Genomic DNA, 20,239 nt, shown 5'->3' on the forward strand with positions numbered 1-20,239 from the left:
CTGAGGCCCCAAGGGCAAAGTGATTGTCCAAGGTCACCTAGCACCTTAGGGCAGAGCTAAGACTGTAGTCAGAAATCCAAGCACCCCCACTTCTTCTCAGGCCTAGAAAGCTCCATCCATGCTCCCTCCGGAAAAGGGGCAACCAGGGACTGAAGTTCAAGCTGTATCTCTGAAGTTGGGGGCAGAAAAACTCAGCCCCTGACCATACAGCTCTCCTCTAAAGCCTTCCATCTCATGTGGTTTTCAGAGTCGGCCACCCAAACCAGGATGCCTATACCCACCCTGCCTCCCCGCCTCCATCCATCAGCATGAGAGCCACCTCAGGCAGCTTGACTTTTCACCTGCTGTGCAAATGTCCTGGGGGTCCCGAGTGGGTGGCTCTGTCTCTTTTCCAAGAAGTGGTGATACCTCAGGGGCGTTGGGGTTGGTGTCCTCCCTGCCAGGGAGTGGCACAAAGACTCCCATCTCTGCATCACACCAAAGCCCTCTACTAAAGGGAGCCTCGAAGTAAGCTCCTCCTGTCAGTGGAGGGAACTGAGGCAGACCCAGCTGAGTGAGCCCCCTTGCAAACAGGACCCGCACATAATTTGCAAGGCAGGGTGCAAGACGAAAATTCGGGACCCCTTGTTCAGTAACTATGAGGAACTGCAGTGAGAGCCCTCAAGCCAAGTGTGGGAGTGTGGGGTCCCACACTATGAAGCCCACCCCTCTTGTCTGGACCCCAAGTGGATGGAGGCAATAATTGCTTACAGTTCGGGAATCAAGGAGCCAGGGGGACGTTCTGGTTCCCCAAATGTATACTCTGTTCACCCCCCCCCCCCCAAAACACATTCCTGTCTCCTCCTGGCCGGCAGATGTACCAAAAGACCATGGGTTCCCGTTTGGTTGGAGAAGTCGGTATTTCTTTCTTCCTGTGTGTTCCTCTCCAGCACAACCCCCCCCCCCCCCCTCCATTCCACCCTGATTTCTGATGCTCTCCCACTTCAGTGGAACAACAGGGGCTCACTTCAATGTTTGAGAACTCTTGAGATTTTGGTCTGGGCACCGGCCGGGAGCGCGGGGGACCCCTGGAACCCCGTGCAGGGGTCGCCGAGCTGCGCAGGTTCACTGGAGCTCTCCCCTCCTGAGGGCCGCGCCCCTCCAGCTCTGAGCCCCCGGGGGTGGGGATTGGTGCCCCGCAGGACCCCGCAGGACCCCGGGATCTGTCTCCCCGGCCTTTCTCGCTGCAGACGCCCTGCTTCCCCTACACCCCGCGCCCCGCACCGGGCCCTACGCGCGCCCCCTCCGGGCGCTGCCCCGGAGCGCCATCCCCTCCCCCGCCCCCCTGCAGCCTCCGCGTCCCCTCCGGCGCCCGCTTCCAGAAAGCTCCCGGTGAATTCCACAGCATTCTTTGGGCGTGAGTCATGCAGGTTTGCAGCCAGCCCCAAAGGGGGTGTCGACCAGGCCGAGCGCTATAAATGAGCGCGCCTCGCGGTGCTCACCACGCGGCGTCGCCAGGAGCTGCGCACGGTCGCCGGCGCCGCTGACCGGTGAGCTGTCCCCACCTCTCCTGCCGGGCGCCGAGCCGCCGCGGGACCCCTGGGAGGGCGGGGATGGCACCCTGGAGAGGACAGGAAGGTCGCTGGTGCTCCCCGGGCAGCCGGAGCCGGAGCCGCGCCGCGGCTGGAGCGGGGAGCCGGGAAGGGAGGGGAGCCCGAGCCCCATCCCCAGGCCGCCCAGCTGGAGGCAGAACCGCTGCGGGTGGCGCCCAGGCTGCGACTCCGGAGCTCCTGAGCCCACCAGCTCCAGCCACAGTTCTGTGGGCCGAATAGAGCAGGTGTAATGACCCTCCTTTTGCAAGGATGGGGAACCGCTCCTGGCAGAACTAACGCTGTCGCCGAGGCTCGGACCAGCCGCTGGGGGAGCCGCTCTGCGCTCGGGCCTTCCTGGGGGGCATCCTCCCTGGTCAGGTACTGATCCCCGCCCGGGGCTGTCAGCTTGCCTGCTCGAGTCATCGTGGCTGCCCCTGGATTCTGTAGTTCTCTCCATAGTGTCTTTATAAGTACGTTCTGATTTAAGTACATGTTGCAACCACCTAGATCGCCCTCTTTCTGCTTCCTAAATGCACCAAGATCCATCAGAGAAAAGTCACAACCGCCATCAGATCTCAGACGTCTGGTCCTACCGTCTCATTTTATAGATGATAATCTGAGGCCTGGACAGGTTTAGGATCCTCTCCTAAGATAAACAGCATGTAGGTGTCGGAATCGGGGCTGGAACTGAAGGCTTGGTGTTCCAGAATTTCTGGATCTAATAATAAAAGAAGAAGAAGAAGCAGCAGTTGCTTATTATTGTTTTTAAAGAAAGGTTAGGAATTTAGGAATAAGTACTGATACAAAGAAAGGATGCCTGCTGGAGTGTTCATTATAATAGTGGGAGATGATGTGCACAATTTAAATGCCCAATCTTGTGGGATGGCAAAATAGAGTACACCAGAAAATGCACTATTCTACAGCCACAAAAGTGTGCTTTTAAAAACGATTTGAAGACAGTGAGTGTAAGGGATCTGATCGCATACCAGTGCATCCAAAACAGAAGGACATCTACCTCGGTGCTAGTATTTGCCTCTGGCTGGTATGAATTACAGGTGCCCCGTTTTTCTTTTCAGTTTAGTTTCTACATTTGGGGAGGTAGCAGGACAGGAGCTTGGGCCTTGGGCTTTGAAAACCATGCAGCACACTGGCTGTGTGACTACTTCTCCTTCGCCTAGGTCCCTGTGTCCTTCCCATGGCTCTCTCTGCTGTGGGTTAAACCTCCCTGGGGGAAAGAGGCTGCCTGGTGGTGGTGGGGACCCGAGGGCCTCGGCAGGGCTTGTCCAATCGTAAGATTTGGCAGCCGGGTGCCCAGGCCCGAGCTGAGAGGGGAGGAGGGTCAGCACACTCGGAGGGCAGTTCTGGTGCTGTCCTTGGACGAGCGGTATCAGTATCACATTCTGAATCAGACTCAGCATTAAAACAAGACACTGTCCCTCCCCAAGGGGAGTACTGGAAAGGAGCTGATCATTGCACTAGGCAAAGCCACACTGAGGGAACAGAGTTACCTGTTTCAGTTCCTCTGTCCCTCTCCAAACATGCCACCTCCTCCAACTTCCCTGATAGATTGTGCCAATGCCCATAATTGGTCCTAGGTCAGATTTCGAAAGAGTCGGGATTTACTATGATTATGTAAGACCCCTGTGTTTACAGAACACGTTCACATCTCTGAGGACCGTGTTAGGGACATTTTACAGATGAAGACAGTGAGGCTCAGGTTTAAGTGACATGGTGTCAGGGAAAGAGCACCGGACTGGAGGTTGGGAAGGCTGGGTTACCAGCAGACTGCAGACCTTGGGGAGCCCCATCCTGTCTCTGGGTTTGGCTTCCCCTCTCAGGTGGAGGGATTGGGATTTTTCTCGGCTGGGACCCAGTGGCTCCCCATGGAGCCCAGGCTCCTGGTGGGAGACTATACTGGCTGCTGGGTTTCTGGACTGCTCAGGCCGTGCTCTTGCCTTCAGCTCCTGTCTTCTGTCCAAACCCATTTCAGAGGCCCTTGTATGAATTTCTGAGACGTATCCAGGGGCCTGGCCTCTTCCCGAGAGGTGTTCTTGCTGGCTTTCTCTCTCTGGCGTGCCAAAAGCTCTGCTTCTCTTTGAGGCATTTCAGGCCCCAGTGAGCCTCCAGGGCAGAGCCCATGACCCGGGGCCTTCTGGCTAGCCTGAAACAGCCCCTCAGCTCAGCCACCCACCCTGTCTTTGGGGAAGGCAATGACCCACTCTCTTCTCCCACGCTGCTCCTTTGCTCTGTTGGCTGGTTTGGGAACCACCACTTGGCTGCTCTACTAATTACTTTCCGGGAGAGGCTTCCTTTATTCGTGTGCTACCAGCCGTCTATACGGGCCTGCCTGCCTGCCTGCCGAGCTGAGGGCAGGTTTTAGATGCTCACAATTTCAGGAAGGGAGGCCCCCACCTCCCTGTTCTCTTAGGGGAAACCAGGGTGTTCAGATAAGCAGTGGGGCGGGGAGGCCAGAAGATGGGCTGCTGGAGACAGGAGTTCTGTTTTATGCAACAACTTCAGCTTCTGGGAAAGTCCATTGTGTAAGATTGGGCTGTCCTGGGCACCCAGCAGTCAGCTGAAGGGTGGCAGGGGCACCTTGGCAGGGCACCCTACTGTGGGCTTAAAGGGAACAGCCATGTGAAAGGGACCTGGCAGCAGAGGCACACATCCATCCAGAGGGAACTTCTCCTGGGGAGGCGGGGGACCCACTTTGTCACCCCCTCTCTACGCTCTGAAGACAATTGCCCCCTGCTCTGCCGCATTTATATACTCAAAGTCTATGCAGGGAAGAGATCTCGGGTCTTGTGCCAGGGATGCCACATGGCATTTATTTTCTTTGCTGACCCAAAGGATTGGCTGTCACTGCCTCAGAAAGGCAGTTTTGGGTGGTGTTGAGGCTTGGTGGAGAAAAAGGGGTGACCGATTGGTGACGCCTGCGGTGGGCAGGATCCATGAGGCACACAGCCCAGGCGGTCTGCCTGAGTCCCGGAGCTGTCCCCACATTAGGGCTGGGGAAGGGGAGGGCCGGAAGAGTCATCTGAGAGGGGTTTTGAGGGTTTATTTGATATGAGCAGGTATCAGATAGATGTCCTTTCTAGATGCAGAAAGCACATGCTCAGACTTAGCTGTTCTGGGGGAGGAGGAGGGGGAGGAGGAGGAGGAGGACTGACGAAGAGGACGAGGAAGACGAGGAGGAGGAAGACGAGGAGGAGGAGGAGGAGGAGGAGGAGGAGGAGGAGGAGGAGGAGGAGGAGGAGAAGGGGGGCTGGACCTGAGCCCAGGGCTCTGACCAGAGTTCTCATTTCTTCTGTATTAGGCTGCTTCTCCTGTGGTTCCTCTCTGTACCTCCCTGCCGCCACTTTCTTTTGAAGGTGTCCAATGGCAAGTCTGGTCTTTTCTCCCAGTTTCCCTGGGGACAAAAACACGATAATGCCAGCTGAGGGGCCGGCTGAGGGCAGGGCCTCCGCAGGGCTCCGGGGAAGCTGCTGTAGGCTGCAGGCCCGGCCGGAAACCAGCAGGCCATCTAGCTGTTACCATGACAGTCTCCTGTTCTCTACAAACAGAGGCCTGCTGGGATTCCAGAATTGGAGAAGGAGGCATGATGAAGACTCTCCTGCTGCTGGTGGGGCTGCTGCTGACCTGGGACAATGGACGGGTTCTGGGAGACCAGGCTGTCTCAGACACCGAGCTCCAGGGTAAGTAGACCAGGTGTCCCCTCCTAGCACCCTTCCTCTTTGTCAGGGCTCAAAGTGGTAGAGGCCTTTTAATCCCATGCACCACAGCTGCTTTGCTCAGGCTGTCCTCTCTCTCAGAGCCTCCTCCCCCCAGCTACCTGGTCTAGATTCTTTGTGGTCAGGTGGGCTCCTAGGCATTTTTTTAGGTGTATCCCCAGCACTTTCTGGGGGCTGTATTATCCCTTTTGACTGTTCCCTCACCAGTCCGCTGTCCTGGGGCCTACACCTCCTCCATGAAGCCTGGCTCCTTTGAGCTTTTGTGAGCTCCCATTTTTGAGTCTCCATAGCACCTACTATATGTTTCTTTTACCTTTCCACCTGGAAAACCAATGCTCCATATCCAGGAAAGAGGAGACATCCTCCTGCAGAGCCCAGCTTGGCCTTTCCTGAAACCGATCCTCCCTCCGCCCTTCTCCCTCCTCCCCACTCTTGCCCTACAAGCTGACTGGTTCTCTGGGGTCATAGTTAAAAACCCAAACTTTGAGATCAAACTTGGGTATGTGTCTGGCTCTGTGACTCCTGTATTAACCTGGGGGCAAGTATCCGACCTCACTGCATCGGTGCAGTGAGGATGATGTCAGTGCAGAGAGGATTACACAAAAGGCATGTGACGGTCAGCTCAGTGCTTGCCTCAGGATAACCACCAGAAAAGCCTTAGCTGTTACTTCTTCAGTACTTTAGTCACATTGTCTCATTGCATTTGCCACACAATGTTGTGTCTTGATCACAGTCTCCCTGTGGAATGGTGCCATTAATTCATCTTTGTGTCCCCTATCACTCGGAACCGTGGAATAAGGAAGTTCAGATGCTTGGTTAAACTGCTTTCCAAAAACGCTTCTATCCAAAATAATATTTTACATTTTGATATTTAAACAGTTATGTTTCCAGGGTTTTACAAAAACATTTTACTAAATTCAAGTAACATATAGTGTATGATTAGTTTCAGGGGTAGAATTTAGTGATTCATCAGTTGCACTTAACACCAAGTGCTCATCACAACACATGCCCTCCTTAATGCCCATCCCCTAGTTACCCCCTCCCCTCCCCCACTTACCCACCAACGACCCTCAATTTGTTTCCTAGAGTTAAGAGTCTCTTATGAATTGTCTCCCTCTCTGTTTTCGTCTTATTTTATTTTTCCTTCCCTTCCCCTATGTTCATCTGTTTTGTTTCTCAGGATTTTTTTTTTTTTTTTTTCCCATGAAAACTTTCTTCTGCAGCTGGGCAGGCTTGTTCTCTAGAGGCACAGGGGCATAGTGGCCTAGTGCTGCTTGCCATCCTGCCTTGCCTCCAGGGCATGCCTGCTCCAGTGGTTTGTGTTCCTGAACAGCTGGTGTAGTTGGTACTTGCGCCCTGTGATGAGAACCTATGTCAGGGAAAAGCTGGGGCCAGGAGGTGCTCCCTGCCTTGACAATCCCTAGACTGAACTGACCTTCCCGACCATTCCAGCTGGTTCTAAGGTTATATCCATCTCTTTCTCTCTCCTCACTCTACCTCCCTGGCCTTCTGTTGCAGAAATGTCCACCGAAGGTAGTAAGTACATTAATAAGGAAATAAAAAATGCTCTCAAGGGGGTGAAACAGATAAAGACCCTAATAGAACAGACAAACGAAGAGCGCAAATCACTGCTCAGCAACCTGGAGGAAGCCAAGAAGAAGAAAGAGGTAAGGAAGAGCCAGCTGACCGCACCTCCCCCTTTCCCTCCCATCCCCCCTCGCCACTGGAGTTCCCCTGCTGGAGGGGAGTGGTCACAGCTCCTCTGGTGCCCTGCTGGGTTGCCACGGTGACCCTCAGCCTTTTCAGGCTAGTGTCAGCTGATGCTGGGGCTGTAGTTAAGAAAGAAGGAAGGGAAAGAAGGAAGGTTTCTTTGCTTTTGAAAGCTTCAAGGGGTCAGATCTTGGATCTGGTTTCTTACCAGCCTGGCCCAGAGCCTGATGATGACCAGATTCATTTCAATAGATTTTTCTAAACCCTGACTATGCAAGCTCTAACGTAGGCTTTGGATAGGGTCTGTCCCAGGTCAGGAGGAGGATGGCTTCCTCCCTTTGGGAACCTTATCTAGTAGGGGCAATATCTTTGGGGTTAAAGCAGGTATACACTGTAGTACCCCATGGCTTTCTAGAGTTCTGACTACTTCATAAAGAGACACTTAACTCTGATGGTAAAAATAGTGGATCTAGCCTGGGCTTAATAAGTCAACAAAACTAAAACATCATAATGGAATAAACAACTTATTTTAAAAATCAGTAGTCTCCTGAAGGGTATTCTAAAAACCTATTCCCGTTGCCTCCATAACCCCTGATGAAGGAGATGCTAAGACAGGGTGACCTGCCACCTTCATGACCCATAATGCATAGTAAAGCATTTTAAAGGCTCTGAGAAGTTCTGCAATAAAGACATTCACGGAACTTCATTTAACCCTGTGTTTTCCAAACCGAGTTGATCTGGGAATCCTTTTTTCTCCCCATGATAGCTTTAACACAATTCCCTGGAAGCCACTTAATGAAATGCTGGCCCGGATGCGGCTCTTTCTTTTGACACTTAATGCCTTTCCTTGGCATCAATGTGTTTCCTCACTATTCTATGAGAACCCTCCAGATGCTCATAGAGAAGTGTCCGGCACTTCTTGTTCTTGATTTTTTGTGCTTGTCATCAGAGTTTGGTACTCTACAACCAGGTCCTGTGATAAAGGGCATTAAGTTTAGGAAAAGACTCCATGACTAGAAGGAATAGGTGAACAGGAAAGAAGAGAAAGGAAGGAAGTGGGTGGTACAGTTGATGCTTGTGAATTGGCATGGTAGGAGGTGTGGTGGCCTTCCCAGCAGGAGCAGGGAACCAGGAGAGCCTGCGCACCTGGATCTGCAGAGGGATCTCAGATAACTCAAACTCTTCCTGGTCAGCTCTTCTCAACACAGCTTTGTTTGGGGTGTGGATGCCCTACTTAATCCTTGTTGAAGGGTTAATATGCTCATCTGTCGAGATTTCAATACAGAAAAGTGGAAGAGAAGTTTTCCATAACCCTTTTACATATGGACAATTTACTGTTAACATTTGATTTGTTTATTACTCCTTTTTCCCCTCCTCCATACTCTTCTGATAGCCACTGTATTCAAAATTGCAAATTGGTAACATGAAAAATGCTTGTTATATTATTTAAAACTTAACTATGAACACCCTAGCAAAGCTATACTTCTGGCCTCTTTGTGGACCACAATTTGCTCGACGTGCTTTCTAGTTTTAAGCATACAGGTTGATTCCAGTATTTTTTTTTCCATCATAAATGAATCTGTAACAAATATTTTTCATGAATATGGATTTCCTCTTTATGGCAGGAATTCTTTGGGATGGACTCTTACAGAGTTATTAGGCCAAATGACATGGATGTGCCAGAGCATTTTGGTAGTTGTGACTTTGATTTTGAGAGCTTGCTAATTTCCATTGCATGCCAGGGACTGGGGCTGCAATAGATGAGTAAGATTCAGAGCACCTCCGGAAGCTTTGGAAGACAACATTTATTTTTATTTTTAAATTTTTTTTCAGATTTTATTTATTTATTCATGAGAGATACAGAGAGAGAGAGAGAGAGAGGCAGAGACACAGGCAGAGGGAGAAACAGGCTCGATGCAGGAAGCCTGATGTGGGACTCAATCCTTGGACTCCAGGATCACACCCTGGGCTGAAGGCAGACACTAAACCACTGAGCCACCCAGGGATCCCTGGAAGACAACATTTAAACACCAGAAATTGAGAATAGAAATACAGTGTAAGTGAGAGGTAAATCCTGGAGTCAAGACTCAGGGCAGCATTAGAGAAAGGGAATTCTAGTGGCTGGGGAAGATGGAAAGAAGAGCCAGTTCTTGGAAGTTGAGAAGATGTGAGTTTTTTTTAAAGATTTTAATTATTTATTCATGAGAGACACACACAGAGAGAGAGAGAGAGAGAGAGGCAGAGACATAGACAGAGGGAGAAGCAGGCTCCATGCAGGAATCCTGATGCAGAACTCTATCCCAGAACTCTGGGATCACGTCCTGAGCCAAAGGCAAATGCGCAACCACTGAGCAACCCAGGCATCCCAAGCCACCCAGGCGTCCCAAGAAGATGTTTAAAGCTGCGTGGGGAGGGAATTCCAGGTGAGAGAGGGAATGCAGGAGTCAGAGGAGGAGACAAGCACGCCATGTGGCTGGACATAGGAAGGTCCGCCCTAGGGGCTGGAGGGCCCGGCATCACGGTGCCTGCTTGGAGAGGGTGAAGCCTTTGGTTTCTGTATGGCTAACCTGGCCTTATGTCCTCCTGTAGGATGCACTAAATGATACCAAGGATTCTGAAACGAAGCTGAAGGCGTCCCAGGGGGTGTGCAATGACACCATGATGGCCCTCTGGGAGGAGTGCAAGCCCTGCCTGAAACAGACCTGCATGAAGTTCTACGCACGTGTCTGCAGAAGTGGCTCGGGGCTAGTTGGCCACCAGGTGAAGGGACACGCTGCTGGGTACAGCTAGGCTCTGAGTGGGGGAGGAGAGAACTGAGTGAAATATGCTTCTGCGCCCAATTCCAACGTGTGGGGGTGTTCCTCACACCAGGCAATTCTTCCCCCAGCTGGGTGCCTACAAATCAGCTCAAATCTGACACTGTCTACCTGGAGACAGCATCAGATCTCAAGGGCTAAGGCCTCAGACCCACAAGACTGTCCTCCCTACCCTCCAGCTTCAGGCACCAGTCACAGGTCTGGGTTGTTACCCGTGCTTCTGTCCAACTGGCTATAGATCGGAGGTTCCCATAGCTCTCTCCTTGGGTTCAATTAATTTGCTAGAGCAGCTCACAACTCAGAGACACTTTGGACTTATTAGGTTATTGGTTTATTATTAAAGGATATAACTCAGAAAAGCCAGATGGAGGCAATGCATAGCTCAAGGTATGGAGAAGGGGTGGGGACCTTCCATGCCCTCTGAGAGGGCGCCACGCTCCTGGATCTTCACATGATCAGCAAACCACAGCTTGTCAAGCCCATCCTTTTGGGTTTTTATGGAGTCTTCCCCACATAGGCATGATTGATAAAATCACTGCTGATGGATTCGAATTCCAGCTCCTCTCCCATCCCCAGAAGTCAGGAGATGGAATTAAAAACTCCATCATTCTAATCTTGTTTGGTTCCTCCAGCTACCAGTCCCCATCCTGGGTGCTTTGCAAAAGCCACCTCATTAACATAACAAAAGACCGTTATTGCTCTCATCTCAGGAAATTCTAAGGGTTTTAGGAACCAGACCAGTGCCAAATATACACTTTCATTTTATTTTTTTAAGATTTTACTTTTTATTCATGAGAGACACAGAGAGAGAGAGGCAGAGACCTAGGTAGAGGGAGAAGCAGGCTCCCTATAGGGAGCCCAACGCAGGACTTGATCTCAGGACGTGGGATCAAGCCCTGAGCCGAAGGTACATGCTCAATAGCTGAGCCACCTGGGGGTCCCAAATATATACTTCTTATTTTAAATCACAGTATCATGGCTTCAGGCCATGCCAGATGGAATTGATTCACATGCCAGATGCAATTGGTCAGCTCTGGCTGCATTTGGGCCTGGAGTGCCACGACGTCAGTTGGCAATGTTGGCTACAAGTGTGCAAATGTAAAGTCATTAAAAGCACCTGTGCCATCTGCTGGATGATTCTTACCCAGATATTATTAGCTGGATAACATAACAAATGACTTCATAGTATGGCAAATCCCTGGGTCCCCACTTAGGCAGAAAGAATTAAGCATTTTAGCACGTTAATATTGATCCCATCCTCTCCTGCCAGCCTCGCCTGGTCTGAACTCATGAAGGCCTATCAGTTGGCCCCTGGCTGACTCGAGGTGTGGGGATCCTTCGTGGCCAAAGAGGAGACTAGTCTCAGGTGACAGGAGTTTCTGCATCTCTTGGCCTCAGACATCCTCCCAGGCTCTTCCCTGTTGCGTGGATAGAATGGAAGGCCATTGGGGGGCCAGGGAGCCGGTCCTAGCAGAACCTTTGGTCATGTGCTATGTGACCGAGGAGACTGAGGGGCCGCAAAGGGCCAGGACTGGCCCTTTTCCACGAGCAGGAAGTGCAGGAGGCAGCTGGGACCTAGGCGAGCTTCTCCTAACTTCCCCATTCTGCCTGTGACAGCTCGAGGAGTTCCTGAACCAGAGTTCTCCCTTCTACTTCTGGATGAATGGCGATCGTATCGACTCCCTGCTGGAGAACGACCGGCAGCAGACCCACGCCCTGGACGTCATGCAGGACAGCTTCAACCGGGCATCCAGCATCATGGATGAGCTTTTCCAGGACAGATTCTTCACCCGGGAGCCCCAGGATACTTACCACTACTCACCCTTCAGCTTATTCCAGAGGAGGCCTTTCTTCAATCCCAAATTTCGCATCGCCCGGAACATAATACCTTTCCCTAGATTCCAGCCCTTAAACTTCCATGACATGTTTCAGCCCTTCTTTGACATGATACACCAGGCTCAACAGGCCATGGATGTCAACCTGCATAGAATTCCTTACCACTTCCCAATTGAATTCCCAGAAGGTTAGAAAGCTGTCTCGTTTTTCCTAAGATGGGATGGGAACTAGCAGGTTATTGAGAAGCCTGTTAGATTCTAAGAACTATGCTAAGGGCTTGGCGTGTTTCATCTCAGTTTACGCCAGCAGTCCCATGAAGGTGGTATTGTCTCCCTTTAAGGAGAAAAATATGACAGAGAGATGATGAAACATGTCTGACCTGGTAAAGGCGGACCCAGTCAGAATTAGCCCTGCCGGACTGGGAATCTGTGTTCTTTCAAGTTTACCATGCCCCTTCCAGCAACTGGTAGGCAGGGCATTGATTACTCCTTTCTAGAGAACCAGACCCTTTGTCTTGGCAACTCAGGTGACTTTATGGGGATGCCATGCATATAGTGGTGACAAATTATATAATCAATCCATGTTACAGTTTAGAAAGCTGTTCTTGGCTATGACCTTGGGGCCTGGCAGAGAATGGGCATGCATGAATATTTTTTGAATGAATCAGGTCTAATACAGACATGAAAAGTTAATACTTTTAGAGGTAATTTCCTTCGTTGAATTAATAGACATGGTTTGCTGACACTGTCTCCTAAATACTACAATTTGACTGGCACCAAGTTTGGCTTGAAATTGTTTGGAAGATACAGGAGGACATTGAATGGAACAGCATCTACTGTGTATCTATAATTGAGGGGGAGCCTTGTGTTACAAGGAGGCTCTAAGGAGGATCCCATTCCTGCCTTCAAGGGGCTTGCTGATTGGCTAGGGGGAGAGAGATGAGCCAGATAGAATACAGAGCACACAGGGTTTTAATGCCAAAGAGAAGTGCATATAGCTATGGCAGTGTGGAGGTAGGAAGGTCTCATCGGATGGAGATGGTGGGAGGTGAGGCCATACCCAGCTGAGGGATCCCCTGGAACCACCTCCTCGTCCCTCTGCAGGGAGCCCTGATCAGCGAGGCCTGAGTCTGCAGGTAGACAGCTCATTTCCAACCTGCTCTGCCCACAGAAGCATTTCAAAGGGGCAGACGGTAGTGTGGAAGGGATCAGAGGGGTGGCCCATCATTATGTTGCTCTGTGTGGTGCCTCAGCATAACTGACTCCCTCTTCCCTGGTGTGTCTCCAGAAGATAACCGCACCGTGTGCAAGGAGATCCGTCACAACTCCACAGGGTGCCTGAAAATGAAGGACCAGTGTGAAAAGTGCCAGGAGATCTTGTCAGTGGGTGAGTTGGGGAGCTTTGGGTCCCTGGTATATCACTGGGGCTCTCCTTAGAGGATCAGACACATGGGACTTGAAATTCCAGCTGCGCTGCCTTCTAGCTGTGGTACTGGGGGAGGTCCTTGGCTCTGCTCCATGTGGGCCCCCATCTGTAGACAAGGGTTAAGATGTATGGGTGTCCCAGAAATTGGGGAGATACCTTTTTTTTGATTTTCCTAGCTATTCTCTTCCCAAGAGCTGAACCTGGTAGGCCTCCTCATTTCTTCCTGTAGATGATGGAATCTTAGATAATATGCAATCTGTTAACAAACACCATGACACTGTGAGCACTGTTCGCACCATTGTTAAACACTTGGCAAACATTTACTCATTTCCTCAGAATGACCCTGAGTTGCGTACGGTTCCAGTGCCTATCTTACAGAGGTGAAAAAGCTCGTAGTCACAGGAAGGTTGGGTAACTTCCCTAGATTATAGGACGCCTTGGAGAGCTAGGTGTTGGGGATGTGTTCTGGGGTCACTGGTAGTGGTACCTTGGCGTCCCAGCAAAATACCCTTTGGTTGGTCGGTCCCAAAAGCAAAGAAAATAGGGTTGACCATTGAACAACGAGGCGGTAACAAGCCATCCATAAACATGTATTTCATATGTAACTTGTATTATATACTGTATTCTTAAAATAAACTAGAGAAAAAAAATCATCAAGAAAATCATAAAGAAGAGAAAACTATGTTTACAGTACTGCCCTGTGAAGAACCCGCGTCTAAGTGGACACAGTTCAAACTGTGTTGTTCGAGGGTCACCTGTACTTCCCTTCAGCTGTTCCCCCCTCAGCTTTATCAGATCTGTTCCTTGGCTCATTTCTTCCTACTTTGAGTAGCAGCTGTCAAAGCCTCTGAAATGGCTCCTGGCACACAATAGTCTCTGTTCCAAAAGAGTTAATTATTTTCCCTTGGACATAGCAGATCAATCTCGTGGCTTCGCTCTTACTCAATATGCTTGGGTTTGCCAGGGCAAGCCTTCAGAGTCTAGTTAAATATTCCTAGCCTCACGCCTATAATTTTCAAAGCCACTGCAAATAAATACAAGTGCTGTGAGGGGCCAATGGATGAGTGTAGATGAGTCCTCAACCAAACCTCTTGGGTTTTCCTCCATCAAATATCGTAGAGTAGCACAGATCACACAGCTTCTCACCACAAGAAAATCATGTGTAGGGCCAGAAGATTAGAGGCACAGATGCCCAGGCTCAAATTGGCACTCCCAGCGCTGATCTTAATGGTCCTGGATCACAGCTTTCCTACACTGCCTTCTCTTCTACGCTGACCAAGAGTTACTGTCTCTTATTTAAGATGCGAGCAGCCAAATGAGCACGCACCGCATGAACGCTCTAGACCAGGGTTTCTCAGCCTCGGCACTATTAACATTTTGGACCAGATTGCCTTCTTCTTCTTTTTTAAGATTTTATTTATTTGAGAGAGAGAGAGAGAGAGAGCATGAGCGAGGGGAGGGTCAGAGAGAGAGACAGACTGCCCGCTGAGCAGGGAGCCCGATGTGGGGCTTGATCCCAGGACCCCGGGATCATGACCTGAGCTGAAGGCTGACAAGCCACTCAGGGACCCCCAGACTGGATCACTTTTTGTCATGAGGGGCTGTCCTGTATGCTGTGGAATGTTTAGCAGCACCCTTGGGTTCTACCCTCTACGCACCAGTTGCCTCCCCTCCCCACCAGTTGTGACAACCAAAACTATTTTCAGACCTTGCCAAATATCCCCCTGTTGGGGGCAGGGGGCAGCAGAGCCCCTGGTTGCGATCCACTGCTCTAGACTGCGTCTCGGTTCTCAATGACTTTTCTCATTTTTAAATTTTTCCCTGGTGGAAGAGTTAAGGTTATTCACTATGTTATCTTTTTTAACCTGGCTTTTATCTTTTGCCCCAGCTAACATTTTAAAAATTCTAACACAAATGATTAAATTTACTAGGACGACTTATGGTAACCCTTTATAGGAAATGTAACATGCAAAGATCTTTTTTCCCCTGGCTTGCTAGGGTCTCATGTACCATCCTCGGGACATTTTTGAAAAAATTAGGGAATGAAAATCAATAGCTTTTAAAGAGAAAGTGAGTAGTTAACCAGCTCTGATCAATCTGACAACCTTCAGTGGGCATCCCAGGACCAAAAGCAGTCACCTGTGTCTTCTCTATGCTCCTGGTGAGCTTGTTGATCTGCCATGGTGGGACCCCTAAGCCATCAGGCTGCTGTGCTTTGTGCCCCAAGGATCCTGGCCGGCTCTTGAACTCACGGACGGTTGGCACTAGATTTCTAGCTCTTGCAGATATGCTCAAAACAGGCGTGGAGAATTTTCCAGAGCCACAGATGGAGAGAGGAAGAGCCTACTCTGTAGGGGTTAAGTTCCTGGGTTCAAGTCTCAATTTCATCCCTGGTAATATTTAAGGTCAAAGAGATGTGATTTTTGAAGATAGTGGATTTCTAAAGCACTCGCATAGGTGCCCCACAAATGGCAGCTGTGAGTGACGCTCCCTCTCTCTGGAGATGATCTGTCCAGGGACTAGGGCAGCAAGAGTAGCTCCAGGTCTGAGCACATAGACTGCGATCAATGCTTCTCCAAAGTGTGGTCAAGCCCTTTGTCACCAGTCCCCAAGGAGAGAAGGCTCTTGCGCCCAAAGGTAAATCACTGGTGTCACCAAGGACACTGTTTAGTTCAGGTGACACTGTTTTCCATATCAAGACTTTGTTGATGAAAGAAGCTGCGTGTTGATTTACACTCTGGGGCAAGCTCCGTATTTTGTTACAGTCTGACAGCCCGTGGCCCGTGGTTGGGTCTTCAGAATAGCTCTGCTGTAGGTCCTGGCCCCAGGAACTGATTTCCATTCATGTTTTTTTTTTTTTTTTTTAAAGATGCTATTTATTTATTCATGAGAGACACAGAGAAACAGGGACATAGGCCGAGGGAGAAGCAGGCTCCCTGCAGGGAGCTGGATGCGGAACTCGATCCCAGGACCCCAGGATCACACCCTGAGCCAAAGGCAGACACTTCATCACTGAGCCACCCAGGCGCCCCTCCTTTCATGTTTTGATCCCTTGCTAGCCTGCCCTTCACACGTCTGCCTTTTTTTTTTCTTTTCTCCATCTCTGGGCAGATTGTTCTTCCAACAACCCTGCGCAGGTCCAGCTGCGACAGGAACTTAGTAATTCCCTCCAGATTGCGGAGAAGTTCACCAAGCTCTACGACGAGCTGCTGCAGTCCTACCAGGAGAAGATGTTCAACACGTCCTCCCTGCTGAAGCAGCTGAACGAGCAGTTTAGCTGGGTGTCCCAACTGGCTAACCTCACTCAAAGTGAAGACCCATTCTATCTCCAGGTCACGACGGTGAGTCACATGCTGACCACACTCTGAAGCTCAGGGCCCCTGGGTGTGGTCTGGAGGGGATGTGACCCTCCCCTGGGAGCAGAATGGGATGAAGCTGTTAAAGGGGGCACTTATACTTTGGATTGAGCATTTGTCATATGGCGGGAAACCTAAAAACTTTTAAGTACATTGTTGCAGGGAAAAGCCTCATCTCCCAGTGAGATGAATGTCGTGCCCCTATTAGTAGTATTTAGAAAGGGTGGAGGAGCAAAGGGAGAGGAAGAAAGAGAATCTTAAGCAGGCTCTGTATCTAGTACGGAACCTGACGTGGGGCTTGATCTCATGACCTGAGCCGAAATCAAGAGTCGGATGTTTACCGACTGAGCCACCTGGTGCTCCCATCAAAACCCCATTTTATGGTTGAAGAAAGTGAGAGATTCAACAGCTTGCCCAAGACTTGATAACGGATAGGTGATGCGCCTGGGTGTTGGAACCTGTCCGCCTAGTTGAAAAGCCTGTGCTCTTTCCACGAAGCTGCCTCGCTGCTCTACGCCAGGTAGCATGGCTCATGAATTGGCGCGTTATTATTTACCAGTGATAGGAAGCTTCTCTCTAGTGCTGGGAACCTTTTCTTGTTTTTCTTTTCCGGATTCCTTTTCTGCCACTACCCCAGCAGGTGGCTTCCCAAAGAACATGTAGGGGCTTAGAAACCACTTTTCCTCTGTGGAACTCCCCATGGGCTGGTCATCTGCATATAGTGTTTACACCTACAACCAAATGTCTCTGAATTAGGGCATTTCTGTTCATTGAATCGGAAAGATCTCAAACTTAGTAAAAAGCTTGTCCAGACTGAAGCCTGGCTTTTTTGTTTGTTTGTTTGTTTTTTGTTTTTTGTTTTTTTTTCAAAATGAGTCCATGTTGACCAATATTTCAGTCCTTCTCTTATCTTTTTTCCTCCTAGGTGGGTTCTCAGACTTCTGACTCCAATGTTCCCGTGGGCTTCACTAAGGTGGTTGTGAAGCTCTTTGATTCTGACCCCATCACGGTGATGATCCCAGAAGCAGTCTCCAGGAACAATCCTAAATTTATGGAGACTGTGGCAGAGAAGGCTCTTCAGGAGTATCGCCAAAAGCACCGGTGAGTATGCAGGCCTTACCTGTGGTCCTTCCAGGCTCAGCAGGTGTCCAGGAGCCAGAAGAAATGCAGCATATCCAGCCTGGGAATGATTGTTCCCATAGCCAGAGCCAGGCAGGAAGCCAGAAAAATCACTGGAAATTTTATTTCTCCTTTGGAGAATGTTTTCTTTCTTTCTTTCTTTCTTTCTTTCTTTCTTTCTTTCTTTCTTTCTTTCTTTCTTTCAAGATTTTATTTATTTATTCATGAGAGACACAGAGAGAGAGGCAGAGACATAGGCAGAAGGAGAAGCAGGCTCCCTGTGGGGAGTCCGATGTGGGATTCAATCCCAGGACCCCGGGATCACTACCTGAGCCTAAGGCAGATGCTCAACCACTGAGCCACCCAGGCACCCTTGTTCTTTCTTTCTTTATAAGCATTTGAGTATTGGTTGCTGCCCCTCTGTGCATGTCCAGCCCTCACCTTCTCTTCTCCTCTGTTTTTGTTTTCAGAGAGGAATGAGATGTGAACATTGCTTCTCCAAATATGGGAGGGCTGAGTTCCTTTGACCCCAAGATGAGTGCTAGGCCCCTAGAGAGAGCTCTGCATGTCACCAAGTGACCAGGCCTTGCCTCGAGGCGCTCCTGTCTCCTAACCCAGCTTTCCTTCCTCTGGACTCCGCACTGTAACGCCTACGTTTGCTGATCATGGGAAGAACTCCTGTGTGCCACTAACTCAATAAAACCGCCAAGGAATCTGAATGTGCTGGGGTGTCGTCCTTTTATGCTGGGCTTTTCTATCTCCCACACACCTTCATCTTGACATGGGAAAAAAAAAAAAGTAGAAAAGAAAAGCACTAGCTAAGATGGTATAAGGAATATCATATAATTGAGAATAAAAGGAGTGACAAAGTTAAACCAAGGATTTCTTGCTTTTAGAAGCAGAGATGTGTTCCAATGGCCAAGTAAAATAAATTTCTGAAAAGTGAATCTTGTCCATTCCAATATAAAATGGTTGATGTATTCTGATTGGGGTGGGTGAGATCTCCTGAAGGAATATATTGAAAATAAGATTGAAGAAGGGATGATAAATAGGCATGCTGGGTATTAAAATACCCAGCTGATCTTTTCTTTTTTCAAGATTTTACTTATTTATTCATGACAGACACACAGAGAGAGAGGCAGGGACATAGGCAGAAGGAGAAGCAGGCTCCATGCAGGGAGCCTGACCTGGGACTCGATCCCAGGGATCGAATGATCCCCGGGACCACACCCTGAGCCAAAGGCAGATGCTCAACCAGTGAGCCACCCAGGTGCCCCCCAGTTGATCTTTTCTTAATGGAGTCTAAATGGAATCTGTCGTCCCCAAAAGACAAAATGAAGCAATTTCCTTTTTCCTTGTAAGGGTTTGGAATTCCTGTGGCACTTTCTTGACTGTTGGCATTATTTGCTCCCATCCACACAACCTTCCTATCTTTCCCGGGACCACAATTTCTCATCTACCTGGATTTTTCCCTGGGGGCGTATTTACCACTTAGTCGGATATAGCTGGGCTGCAGTACCCCGTGCTGCCAGCAGAGGGCCATGCCTGGCCGTGGTTCTTCCCTCAACATCACCTTACGAAACCTTAACCATTTTTGAGTATTTTCTAACTATAGAATTCCTTTCATCAAATATACTTCACATGAAGAAAACACATCTGGTGGCATTCCAGGTTTGTAGCAAAGTCCACATAGACATGAAAAGCTTAGAATGTGCTTAGGTTACCATTCCTTGTCTCTCTCTTGCAGTTCTAAGTATCTGCTGCATAAGTAACAGACTCCAAGGCTTAGCTCATCAAACAAGCTAAGTATTTTCGTATTACTCAAGGAAATTCAGAATAAAGTCAGTATGACTCACTTAGTGACATATATTAATATTAGGTTTATGGGTTCAGGAGACGTTTCCTAGAATGACCATCCTTGTAAATTGTGTATCACGTTAATATCACATGCCTTATTTCAAGATTTACTTTTTGCTTTCTATTATGTCACTAGATTCTGGAAGCCACTATATCCAACTGTTGCTCCTTTTTATGCAATCTACTTAACACTGGCCTAGGCTCGCCTCTTTAAAGATAGACTAAAGCCGACTCCGAGGTTTGCTAGAAACCCGCGTGTCCATCTCCTGCCGCCCTTTGCACAGTGGCTTTGTTGGGGGTCCTTGGATGTCTCTCCATCTCTCACAGGGGTCCTAGCCTGAGGCACTACAAAAGCCAAGGCAGGACATGAGATCACGAAGGCGCAGGGATGAAATGGGGAATTCCAGCAGGGGAGACTGGCTAATGAGGCCTTGGTTTCTGGTCTCTAGGAATATTGTGGCAAAGTGGGAGCAGGGCTTGTTCTGAGAAGAGAGGGCTTGGCACCTGCCCAGCAAGGGGGATGCCACCAGCCTTGCGGTTAGGCCCTATGACACTTGATGGCCTTCTGCCAGAACACTGTAATAGAAAATAATCTCTGCTCACTACATGGGGAAATGACACCAGAATTACACAGTGTACAGCTTGTGCAACTGTACCAGTGGTCCTGGGCCAGCAAAGTGCTCTACCACTTGGGCCGATTGTTTCATGTAATCTCATTAAGTCCCCCAGTTACTCTCTAGGCAGAGGTCATTTCCCCCATGTTACAAAGGCTTCCAGGAGTAGCCTTCATTAGAAAAGCGTGTGACTCAGAAGGCTTA

The 20,239-nt window shown here is 49.5% G+C and overlaps 2 protein-coding genes across 2 annotated transcripts; one reads left to right on the plus strand and one right to left on the minus strand.

Annotated features, from left to right (window-relative positions):
• The first annotated feature begins 1,394 nt into the window (after nucleotides 1-1,394).
• On the plus strand, nucleotides 1,395-18,283 carry CLU (clusterin). The gene is made up of 9 exons (XM_025463014.2): nucleotides 1,395-1,529; nucleotides 5,135-5,266; nucleotides 6,821-6,969; nucleotides 9,602-9,772; nucleotides 11,446-11,851; nucleotides 12,952-13,050; nucleotides 16,201-16,430; nucleotides 17,371-17,546; nucleotides 18,035-18,283. Exons 2-9 carry the CDS (start codon nucleotides 5,170-5,172, stop codon nucleotides 18,042-18,044), a joined length of 1,338 nt encoding a protein of 445 aa, XP_025318799.1. The 5' UTR covers nucleotides 1,395-1,529; nucleotides 5,135-5,169; the 3' UTR covers nucleotides 18,045-18,283.
• LOC118355669 (putative cuticle collagen 145) lies at nucleotides 1,402-5,097 on the minus strand. The gene is made up of 2 exons (XM_049101064.1): nucleotides 4,862-5,097; nucleotides 1,402-2,289 (listed from the first exon to the last, which is right to left on the minus strand). Exon 2 carries the CDS (start codon nucleotides 2,026-2,028, stop codon nucleotides 1,402-1,404), a length of 627 nt encoding a protein of 208 aa, XP_048957021.1. The 5' UTR covers nucleotides 2,029-2,289; nucleotides 4,862-5,097.
• Nucleotides 18,284-20,239: the final 1,956 nt, after the last annotated feature.

Source organism: Canis lupus, chromosome 25 (assembly GCF_003254725.2).
Source record: "Canis lupus dingo isolate Sandy chromosome 25, ASM325472v2, whole genome shotgun sequence".
Taxonomy (NCBI): domain Eukaryota; kingdom Metazoa; phylum Chordata; class Mammalia; order Carnivora; family Canidae; genus Canis; species Canis lupus.